General features: G+C 45.9%; 1 protein-coding gene across 1 annotated transcript; it reads left to right on the top strand.

Annotated features, from left to right (window-relative positions):
- Positions 1 to 251: 251 nt before the first annotated feature.
- On the top strand, positions 252 to 12,066 carry vimr2 (vimentin-related 2). The gene is made up of 11 exons (XM_071916129.2): positions 252 to 361; positions 1,081 to 1,225; positions 1,368 to 1,520; positions 1,756 to 1,875; positions 4,664 to 4,759; positions 5,712 to 5,843; positions 6,489 to 6,497; positions 7,182 to 7,313; positions 9,601 to 9,711; positions 9,824 to 9,948; positions 11,790 to 12,066. The coding sequence occupies exons 1-11, from the start codon at positions 252 to 254 to the stop codon at positions 11,830 to 11,832; spliced, it is 1,176 nt and encodes a 391-aa protein (XP_071772230.2). The 3' UTR covers positions 11,833 to 12,066.
- The last annotated feature ends 353 nt before the right edge of the window (positions 12,067 to 12,419 follow it).

The raw sequence follows: 12,419 nt of genomic DNA, 5'->3' as shown, positions 1-12,419 counted from the left end.
AAGTGCACTTCTTAATAAGATACGATGGAGATGGAAACACCGCCGCATGGATTTCGGGGCTCACTCTTCAGGTATATGTGAAATCCTTTTTGACTGATGTTGATGCTATAGTTAGTCTGGTCAGTGGCCTATGAGAGATCCTTCACCTCAATGCAACATTCCCATCCCCTGCTAATATAAAACCCCAGCTTGGACCCACTGTCACCATTTGCCTGTGTTGCTGCAGCCTAGTCCATACCCAGCCCAAAGCCATGGCCATGCTGAGAGTGTCTTCTTACCGCAAGTTGTTTGAGGAGGATCACTGGAGTCGAAATGGAGGGTTCAGTATGCAGTGTGCAGGGCAGTACCGCGCCTCCGCCAGGTCAGTGTGGGTCTCTGGGGCGAGGGCGAGGCTAGGCTGGAGAAAATGCAATTTGAGTTAGACTTATCACTATGAAAAATGTAGTCAATCACAATATTAAGATCTTAAATTGATAATTTAAAGTTATGTTATGGTATTTGCGTGTTGTGACTTAGTTGCATTAATCAAATATGTATTAAGATATGTATATAAATACATATCTTAATACTACTTAATCTTAATCTTAATACTATAAAATAATAGATTTAATATGTTTTTAATTAGAAGCAAATGTTGGGTGTCCAATGTCGCAGAGCTGGCTGTTGTGTCTTTGGGATTTAATTATGCCGGATTGTTCCCAAAGGAAAAGTGAATGGTGATGACAAATGCCTTTTGTACTTGTACTTGTTAAAAATGGCATTGTGATCGATGTTCACTTACACTGACACAATATGGGTGGGGCAAAAATGCAGTTAATGCATTTAATGGAGGATGCTGGAGTCCATTTAAATAATTTAGCTTGATCTTGGTTTTGTTTAATCATGTATGCAATATTGTGGCCTCTTTGAAACCGCCAAATTAATGTAATATTGTATGCTGTTCTCACTGTGTGCATAATTGCTGCAAATCCCTGATGAGGTGCATGGCTTTGCGAAAAGCCTTCAAGGTGGGTTAAATATCTCCCCTAGGGCTCAGTGCAAATTCAGGCCAGTCCTTGGTACATTGTGTCCTTCTCACAGGGGTGCGGCCGCTGACAAGTGTGACTGTGACAAGTTAGACTTTGTGGCTGCCAAGGCACTCAACAAGGAGGGCCTGAGCCGGTTCGTCCAAGACCGAACCATTATTGCTGCCCTCAATGACCGCCTGGCCAGACTTATTGAACTGGTGAGGACAAAGACAACTACTGCTCCCACTGAACATATCTGTAATGTATTTTCTCTCTGCTATGGTAAATGATTCAGCACATCTATATGCCTGCTCTATATCTTTATCCCTAGTGTTTATTTAATGTGTCTGTGGCCTGTAGGCTCGTTGTTTTGAGGAGGAGAATGAGTCTCTGGAATGTCAGATAATGGAACTAGAGGACAGGCTTGAGGGTCAAAAAGCCTCCATCACCACCACTGTGGCCGTGCCGGACTACAGCCTGGATGCAGTGGTGAGCAGACTGCGCAAGGAGAAGGTAAGGTATTGCTGGGTGTGTCTATGCTGCTGCATGTGTGTGTGACATGCCTGCATTGTACTTTGGTATAGGCAATGCATTTGAATCTGCATGCACAAGTTTGTCTTATGCAGATATTGTGCGTCCCACCCCATCTCATCCCATCGATTTCCTTCAGTTGTTGTCACAGTGGCAGGTCCACCTAATCTATAATCCTGTCAAGACCAATCACTGTCTGTTCTGCTTCTTCCTGCAGGATGAGACCCTGTGTGACACTGAGGAGCTGAACAAAGAGCTTGAGCGTCTGAAGCAGGAGTATGAGCAGGCTGTGCAGCAGAGGACCTTCGCCCAGCTGGAACGCCAGGATGTTGCCGTGGTAATAGGCCCTTTGCAGAAGTGTTCTAAATACCATAGCAACCATACCTTATGTCCTGTTGGAAGACCACTGACTTCAAGTTTGAGAGCACTTCACTATAGTGGTGAACCGACATGAACACATTAAAAACTTTGAGTCAGTAAGAGATTTTATGACACTCATTTAAGTTGGCCTTTCACACTCTTTAAAATAAAGTGTTGTTATCTGATTAGTGTTAAGAAAAGATAGCAATTATAGTTGAGGTAAGTAACATTATCTTGCTAGCTTGCTAGCTAGGCTAGGTAACACCAGAGTTTTTATGGGTTCCATGACCATAATGACTGTGGTAACACTAGGTAAACCAACAGCTTTGTTAACAAATTTCTGACGTTTCTTTTGCGTTGCTAAGGAACGAAAGCTGTAAATGTTGTGTATGCTAACAACTGTTCAGATATATCTCTCTTACTTGAATGGCAGGCCATATATTTGGAAAGCTATACTGCACCTGGTTAAAATAAGTCAACAGATATGAAATGATCTGAGCAAACCCTGTACTGACTGCTGTCTGCCTTGATGTATTTGCGTTGATTGAGGCGATCCATATTCATCTTCTTTTTCTATTGGAAGAACCACACAACAACAGCTGATCACGGTGTTTGCAGTGTTGGCTGCAGCAAGTTGTGAAGGAACTGGGCAGTTGTGCTGGACTTGCGTGGTGATTTCCCAACATGGCCACTAGGGGGCTCTACAGTGCCTCTGCAGCGCGTTGTGATAATGTTCTTTCAGCAGTAGATGGCAGTGTTGCCAAGCCTCTCCCTGCCTCATCTCCCCTGTCTGCTGGTGGAGCATGAATCCACTGAAACTCAGCACAGCTGCTGCTCTGAAGCGCTGCCCAACGGGTGTTGATCACCACCAGTCACACAGTCTGGGCTGGTGGCCCAGTGCAACCTGAGCCACCCGCCTCTACACTGCCCTCCCTCACACATGCTATAACCCAAGTCCTCCAGCCAGGCCAGATGCGAGGGAAGCTTTAATTTCTCCCTTACAGATGTAATACAGGCTCTAATATGGTGCTGTAATGTGCTGGCTGGCTCAGTCCTCCAGTTCTGAATTGGAAGCAGCTGCAGAGTGGCAGGACTTGGTGGGAAACAGGCAGGGAGATAGAGGGAGAACAGAGAGGCAGAGGAGAGGAGAGCATACTACACAGCACAACCCAAAAGCTCACAACTGGCTGCAGCTCACTCAAACTGATGGTAGTCTAGCAGTGGATAGGGATGAAACAAGGCATGGTTGGCTTGTTTGAAGTCTAGAGGCAAGCCTGGCTATTAGCCATACTGATTGTGTTGCTTCACTCCTGCCAATGCTGCTCCATCTTCAGAGGCCACATGGTCTTTCAGTCAGATTTCTCCTCTGCAACATTTCACAGTGACTTTTACATGGGACTGATGTATTTTTCTATTTAATGCTGAGTGGATGGCTGTTTCTGGAAAGATTCAATAGTAACACTGGTAGGAGTCGTACCAAGTCACATGTGAGTCAAATGTAAGGAGCTGGAACCAACATTAGCTCAGAATAAAAATCCAAATGCGAGGCAGTGGAGCCTGAAACGATGAGGAAGATTAAAGGGTGTAATCTTTGCAGTACACAGAATGTGGTGGAGTACACACCAGCTAATATTTGAAGACAGATAGCAGCAGTAGACTGTGTTGCCTACTGTGCCGACTGCTGTCCATCAGGGACCCTGCCACCACTAGGGGACCCTCCACAACTTTACCACCAAACCTCCTTTGCGTGTATTCAAATGTAAATGCAGGCAGCCCCGGTAATTGAATTCAGCACCAATTAATCAGGCTCTTAAAAAGGCTAGATGAGCTAAGAACCCCTGCTGGTGAATGGATTGGTGGACAAGGCTTTTGTGTCTAGTTAGTCCTAGCCAGCCTCCTTCTCATCTTCCTCCTCCTCCCCCTTCCTCTGCATTGCGGTGTCTACTTGCTGTTCAGTGAAACAGGGTGGATATGCTGGTACTGATGGTACCGATGATGGGTGTTCAGGGTGGAAGGGAGGACTCTCTTGTTCTCTTCAACCTGCGGTATGCTTTAGTACCCAAACTGCACTGCACCAGGCGGCTTCAGAACTTAAAGCTGCAGTAGGTAACTTTAATGGATTAACATTTATTTAGAAGTCATAAAAATAAATCGGCACGTTTGTCAGCCAAAGACGAGCAGGATAATATGTGAGAATCTCAGAAACAGCGGGAGCTCCGTTCCTCTGCTATTCTCCTTTCAAAGTGAAATGTGTGGAAACCCGTCCGACCAATGAGGCAGGAGGCGTGACTCCGTCCTGTCAATCACTCCTCCTGTCACTCACTAGGAGGAGTGGGAGGCGTGTCATTCCTGTTGTTGGTTTGAATTTGATCTCTTTTCTCCCGAACTTACCTATAGCAGCTTTAAAGACCCCATGAAATGGCATCTTTACTTCCTTGATTTTATGTATTTCCAGTTGAAACAGGATGCTGGGGCGGGACATAATGCCGTGAAGGATCATTCAAAAGTCTAAACCAATGGAATATGAGTCAGGGAGAAAAAGACAATTTTATTTGATGGGAAGGGTGTGGAGGGGCAGGACTGTTGAAAAATCGTATGGTTTTTTGTTAGAAATTTATATTTACGCCTTCTTGTGCAGCATGAGATCACCATGAAAGATACTAGTAAAAGTAATGGCAGTTCATTTCATGGGGACTTTTAAGTTGAACTAGTTTACTTTAGCAGTGTTGTTCTCTGATAACTTGCTTCTCTCCTTCGCTATATAGGAAGTGGATGCTGTGACGGCAGAGTGTTTGGCCCTGAGAGAGCAAGTGGCAATCTATGAAGAGCAGCTGGCCAACATGGAGGCCCAGCACAAGACGGTGAGAGAGGGGGGAGGGAGGGAGAGAGGATATGTAGCCGCGGTGTAATGAAACAGGAATAGTTTACGGCCTTAAAAAGATTCAAAATGTAGCACTTAGGCCGGACAGCAGTGTTGGAGAGATGCCCAGGCCTACGGTGACAAACACAGCTGTGATGACCCCAGTCACCTTGCTGAAGAGGTGAAGCCACAAACAGCCATGTTACCAGAAACAGTAGTAATACAGAATAAGTAATCTAATGAGGTTGCTTATGGAGAGTTCTCAGTGAATGATATAACTAGTCAGAATGAGGTCTTTCTGTTAATGACGTCTTTATTCCACTCTCCTAATATACACCACACAAACATACGTGTGCGGTTATATATGCTACCATACCCAACACACATCCTTGTGTATATTGCATGTACACACCCTTTTTTTTTTTTCTCTCCAACCTCCACAATATTCCCCGCCTCACCAGGAGATGACAGACGCGTCCCAGTATCAGATCTCGAAGCTGGAGGCAGAGAGAGGCAACAGAGGCAGCTGAAGCAGGAGCAACTCCATCACACTGTGTTTTTCTCTGTGAAGCCAGGCCGCCCAGCGTTTAACACACTCCCTCTGGGACGCGCTCGATAACTCACGGTCCGGGAAATGCGGCTGAATACCAAATGAAAACAGAAGTCCCCTTTGCTTTATTAACTGTTGTTATTATCAGCACTTCCACATACCCCATATTCCCCTGATAAATCGGCAGCCATATCATTATTTAGGTGGAGAGAAAGGAGAGAAATGTAAGGCTGCCACTGCAGCTCTGTAACAGTTCATTTTCTCTGTAATGGATGTGGGAGGGTTTTACAAAAGGAGTTAGGTATTGGAACCTGAAGACATACATGTTGAGGTCTTAATGTGTGTGTGTGTGTGTGTATGCATCAAATGTGTATGTATTTGTATGTGCGGCATGTACGAGTAGGCAGTGGAAACTCTTCTGGAACCGGCTGCAGGGACTACAGGAGCGGTGGCAGCTATTGAATTTGGCAGCCCAGACATCACTCCAGCCTTGGACATAAAGGAGTACTACTGCCAGCTGGCCGAGAGCCTCCAGGTACAGCACAGTGCAGCATAAAACACATAAACATGTCATTTAGTGGATGCTTTTGTCGCCAAATGCTTTACAGCAGCATGAGTGGATACATTTTTAGTACGGATGGCTCAGCGGGAATCACACCCCTATTTCTGGCGGTGTTAGTGCCATGCTCTGCCCATTGAGCCACACACACACACACACACACACACACACACACACATGAATGAACACACTCATGGCATACACAGCTGCCATCCTCATCCTCCTGCTGACCAGTCGACCCCTCCTATTTTCACCTCATCACCCTCCTTTCCTCCTGAAACCCTCTGGTCAAGTCCAGATGTAAATCTCAACTTTCACAAATCACAGAGGGAAACTCCCACTTGTTTTCTTTCCCTCTTAACACAACACCGGGGAAGAACTTGAGAATCAGAGGTGCTGTTCTGGACCGAATGCCTTTGTCCACCTGTGTATGTGTGTGTGTGTGTGTGTGTGTGTGTGTGTGTGTGTATATTACAAGCAGAGAGGTGCTCCAGTGGGGTCAGACTGTAGCTCCGGTGGGTCTGACCCCCTCTGGGGTGAGGATGTCTGCCCGGTTCAGAGGTCAGGGCTGTAATCAGACTGCTGGCCGCCTTCCCAGGCTCCTCGGCAGCACTGGACGAGTGTGTGTGTGTGTGTGTGTGTGTGTCTCATTTGAAGGCCAGGCGCAAGGGTATCTGGTGAATGTATATATGTGTGTGTGTGTCTGTCTATATGCGTAGGTGTGTTTCTTGGAGACAATTTTACCTCCACTCTTGTTCCCCCCCCCCAAACCCCAGGCATTTACACTCTCCCTTCCACTTGCCTCCTCGCCCCCTCCCCATGCACATGCACACACGCACACACACACACACACACACACACACACACAAACACCGCCCCCGCCCGCCCCCACCAAATCTCTTCCCTTGCCAGCTGGACACGGCCCTGTCTGTGCCTGGCCTCGATTACGAGGTGCAATTGTCTCAATGCTAAAATGATTGCCATTGGGTTTGAACAGTAATGGTGATTGCTGGCTGACTCCCACACACCTGTGCGCCCTCATGTCATTCATTTCTGTTTCATTTGTTCCTTCTAATCAGGAATGCGGCGTACACAAGGAGAGGTTTAACATCAGCCTCTGTGAGGGCCGAGCTAAGAAAGGCTCTGATTGCTCTTTGCTCCCCTGTCAAAGTGCACTTTACTGCCCAAACAAAACACTGTCCTCTATTCTTGTGTTTTTGTAATCCAACTGAGATTCAAAATGGAAGCTGTGATAGTTTGTTATAGCTACAAACCTGCACAAATAACATGATTCCTCATCTTCTGTCTTTGCAGTATGAGTGCGGTGCATCCTCCTCTGCTGTGGTCGCCAATGGAGATGGAAGGCAAATGGTGATAGGCGGAGCTGCGGGGTCAAAGGTCAAAGGCTCGCCCAAGATAATGGACATCAATGAACTGAAGAAGCTAGTGAGTGGCCTCTCTTTTTGTTCTCACCAATGTTTCAGTCTCACATTCACGTGTCATTTAAAACCCCTCCATTACTACCCACTGATCCAGCTCTTCCCATAATACATTTCCCTCCTCTGTACTTTACTTACAAAAAAAAAAAAAAAGGAATATCCGACTTAGAACCCACAACTGGCTCTGCGTCGGCCATCAGCTACTAAATCAGACATAATGGTGAAAATGAATGGTTTCCCACAGCAGGCTGAGCGTTTGAGTGACAGTAGAGCAACAGTGTGGGAGATCCTGCTGACCAGAGTGTTTACTCTGCGGACACTTTCAGCAGGAGATGTGAAGGGCTCTGCTTCGGCTCAGACAGGATTTATTACCCTCAATGTCCTCAGTTATTAAGTACAGTCTTTCACAACGCCTACAGCGCTCTCCCCCTTCGTCATAAACTTCTTAAAACTTCACACACACACACACACACTGTCTGGACACTTCCTCTCCAAATGGAAGAGGGGGAAATAAACCGTCATCTCACATCTTTCATCCATCCAGAGAAGGAAAGGGTCTTCAGTGAATGAAATGGAGATTAAGTAAGAGAGAGTAAGAGATCATTTAAGAGGCGGAGCTGAAAACTGACTCGGGTAATCACCCAGTGACTCCGGGCAACAGTAACTGCTCACAGTTCACCTCCGTCCCTTGAAAATCCATCAGCGGTCCGACCGCAGACGACACCTTACCACGTCTGTAACCAACATGGCGGTTTGGTTCTCGTTACTGTGGTTGTAGCGCTACCTCCAACTCTTTAAATAAACAGTGCCCTCCGTAACCGCAGCAGTGCTCTCACAACACCATCTCCTATTCCCTAATATGCAGCACACGAGCCCTAGTTCTGCTCAATTCAGCCTGACGGATGGACAGGACGGCTTGATCTGCTCTGTTTCCTCTCTCTCTCTGTGTGTCTCTCTCTCTCTCTCTCTCTCTCTCTCTCTCTCTCTCTCTCTCTCTCTCTCTCTCTCTCTCTCTCTCTCTCTCTCTCTCTCTCTCTCTCTCTCTCTCTCTCTCTCTCTCTCTCTCTCTCTCTCTCAGAGTGCCTGTGATGGATGCCTCGGGTCTGGTTTCTCGCTGAGACACAACATGGCCAAACAAACAGATTGTGGTGAAATCAGCCCTGACGCAGAAATGTATATAATAGAACAGGCACTGATGGGGTTGAACGCACTTGCACACATGCGTGCACACACACACACACACACACACCGCCACTGCCCGTATACATACACACAAGCGGCCAGACTTCACTTATCATGCTCGGGGGAAAGGGGGAGTGTGTGAGTAAGTGAGATGACCAGGTTGGGAAGTCATCATCAGCCTGTGAGTAGTAACTGGGTCTTCCTCTGCTCCTCTAATTCCGCTGAAAGACGAGCAAGACCGCCTGGATCCCCATCTGGCTCTGACAGCTAATTGTTGAACTTCTGTGATTGCTGTAATTACTCACGGCAGGACACCGTGCCTCAGACATGGGGGAGGGATGCTCCACTGTTTGTTGTTAGAAGTAGTGTAATCTATGTTTTATCTCTGTCGGTTGGGTTGATTGGGATACTTTAGTTTTACTCGACGGTTGTTATGTGTGGCTGGGTAGCCGAAGGGGTTAATGAGACTGTTCTTCAGCTTGAGGACCCGGGTTCAAAACCTACAGTATGTTGAGAAGCATCCACCCTGCTGAAGCGTCCGTGAGCAACACACTGAAATCCCTACCAGCTCCAGGAGTGCTTTTTCTGACCCTGACCTTTGACCTCCCTGTAGAGCGGGAAAAGCCAAAAGAGAATTTCCTTGCAGGGATAAATAAAGTCTGACATGATTACATTATTACCACCAAGATAAATAAGTACACTGCAAAAATTGACTTGTTAAGTTATTTTATCTCTTGTATCCAGACTCATCAAGCTTATTTTAGGCTTTTTTTTTGTAAAATCATCTTACTGCGCTGGCAGATTTGACTGTTTTTCAGGATAATGTAACTTGTTTCAGGACATTTACTTGGTAAAAGTGAAATTGTCTTAGAGAAAGTTTATTGGAGAAAGTTTATTGTTTCAAGATGTTCTTCATTGTTTTATGAAAGAAGTCATATTAGCATGTATCAAGTGAAATTTATTGAAACCAACAAGATTATCTGCCAGTGCAGTGAGATAATTTGACTAAATATATCACAAAACAGCTTGCCATTTTTTTTGCAGTGTAGAACTTGTGAGTACTTGTGTGTGTGTATATTGTGAATGAATAACTGTTGCTTGTGTTTCTGTAGATTTCAGAGCTACAGAAGGAGCTTGCTGAGCTTGAGAAATGCAATGAGGAGTTGGAGGATGAGATTGCCATGAAGAAGGAAGCATACATGGATGAGATTGCAGAGCTGGAGGTACGAGGCTGGACTGGATTATTGCCTTTAATCATAGGCTGCAATGGACCAGTGGTTTGGAGCAATTCTGCCTTTTAATCTTGTCCTCTAACCCCCCACGCATGTTATTCAGTGTACTATAGATGAGATGAGGCACCAGCAGGTTGACCACCGAGCCCAGATGAAGGAGCACTGTGAAGACTACGAGGAGCTGCTCAGTGAGAAGATGGCCAGAGACATTGAGATTGCTGCCTACAGGTCAGACAGACTACTGTAATAGATCTGGTCAAATGGTATTTGCAATGAATGTGTTTTATTTAAAACTGCACAGAGTGACAGATGGTTGAGGTTTACCGATTCAAGACAATGCAGATCAGGTAAGTTGTCGATCATAAAAATGCATGTAATACTTTGCTGTGAATGTCTTTCTGGCTGTTATTGCATTGTCCTGTGTGTCAAACCCCATCCATTTAGGGCCTAAATATGCTATATAAATAAAAAAAACATATTTTGTACATTTTCATTTTTCATGCATATACTGCACTTGAGCACAGTGGTCCTCCATGCCTTCATGCCTCTGATTGCCCATCCTTGCTGTAGGGGGTCAAATGAAAAGAGACTTTCCCTACAGTGTTCAATAAAGTATCACACATTATTAAAAACCTGCCAAGGAGCATAGACTTTTAAGGGGGGAGTACAGTATGATCATGGGATGATTTCATTAGATTCGAATTATCTTGATGTATTTTCATTTGACATTCTTTACATATGAGCAAATCTCAAAACACACCTGAGCACATGTGGCTCTCACCAACATCTGAGCTGCATTTCCACATAGGCATCATCACCCTGAATAGCACAAGGAATAGTTACATAAGATCCTGTGTATTGGAAAATGTTTGTCTAGTATTGTCTAAGCATCTGATATAATGTCACCTGGACATCCCCCATATCCATAATAAGATATTCCTGTAAACAAAGGGCTGACATCATGGGGTCACAGGAAACGGCTCCCGAACGTGATGCAGTTTCCTGTATGTGACCTTGAAGATATTTTATGTCATGCCCTCCTTCAGGACGCTTAACCATCTGCCGTCCTGGTATGTAGAGTGACGCACTTCAGCCACCTCAGCCCCCTCGGCCCCCTGCCTCGGACTTCCCCCTGCTTCTGCATTAGCCCCTTCATCGCCCGTCCGACTGCATCTGACCCCCAGGGGGCCCCGCTGCCGGCCTGAGCTCAGGAAGAGGCAGACCCGCACAATACCTCATTAGAATGGGCAAGGAGGACCTCACACTGTCAGAGCTGTGTGTTGGGCCACCGCCAGCTCCTTTCTACGCCAGCCTGTTAATGTCAGCCCCCCCACACACACACACACATTTCCAGATTCGCCACAGTTTTAAAACCCACTCGTTACCCAACAGACTGTCCCAAAGACATTTAAGGCGCAGGAAAGGCAAACAGTCGGTGCCAACTTTTTTTCCCTCTTTCTTTATTTACTGGATGTGTTGTCATCCGTGGTTAAAACCATGAATAAGAAATGAAAATGGTGGTTGTTTATGCTCTCTGTGCTGTGGCAAACTGTCTGCACAACAGACCCTAATGACCCTAGACTGCCATTACCGAGTGGCATATCGCCTGTGGAAGAATCTCAGAGCAGTTTGGGCAGATGCTCACCGCTGTTGCTCCCCAATGAGCTTGTGTTAATGTGAGCCTTATTACATTGTAATTCAGTCTGCTGTGAGTGTGGTCTGCTCATGATGCTAGATGACACGACAACAAGCAGTTGAGCTGAAATTAAGATCCTCCCTAGCTAGGTGAAGATTTAGCGGTGGATGACTGTTGGTCTCTGTTGCATGCAGACATAAAAACAACACATTAAGTGTACAAAGTTGAGGAATATGCAGAGAAATGTTTGATGATCATTTGCAGGCTGTGTTTATTGAATTGGGAAATCAACATTAGCCATTCAGCAGTGTGCTGGGTTGAAACATTTAGTGTGATATGTCTTCAACTGTCTTTTGACTAAACTTGGACTATAATTGTGAGTGCTTCACCTTGGCCACCTGTGAGTTGTGTTTTATCTTCTTCTCTCTCTCAGGGGTCTGATGGAGGAAGAGGAGGAGAGGCTGTGCAACCTGTGACAGGAGACCGGAGAGCCAGACTGGCTGGCTGGAGCGTGGATAGACGCCCCCCACATGGATTAGAAATAGACAAAGAGGAACACCAAAAAACCAGACCCCAATCAGCCCTAGGAAGAAGCTTAAGGTACCACGCAGCAGTTTGAACAGATGTAAACTTATCATGACAGATTAATGCCGTCTGGAGGCCCAGGCTGGCCTGTTGATAACCGGCCGCTGGCAGATGACCCCCCAAACTACAAGAAAGATGGAACTGTCTAAAATCGGGTGGGGGATGGTGCTACTACGGGTGTGTATTCATTTCAGATATGAGTGTGTGTATCCATTCAGTGTCTGTGATCTACAAGGCAGGGATGTTTCCTTAAGTGGTCTCTATCTCTACTAGCTCACTGATATGATCCATAAATGTTTTTGTCTCCTCTCTGTTGAACATTTCCCACACAGACACATAGAAACGCACCAAGACACACACACACACACACACACACACACACACACACACATACACACACACATATACAGAAAGCCTGTGTGGCTCCGTAGAATCGTTCCCTTCCTGATACCACCTCATCCGTCACTCAAACACAGCC

The sequence above is a fragment of the Centroberyx gerrardi genome, chromosome 16, assembly GCF_048128805.1.
Source record: "Centroberyx gerrardi isolate f3 chromosome 16, fCenGer3.hap1.cur.20231027, whole genome shotgun sequence".
In the NCBI taxonomy this organism is placed as follows: domain Eukaryota; kingdom Metazoa; phylum Chordata; class Actinopteri; order Beryciformes; family Berycidae; genus Centroberyx; species Centroberyx gerrardi.
The sequence above is the reverse complement of the archived record's forward strand: the minus strand, read 5'-3'. Positions and strand labels throughout refer to the sequence as shown.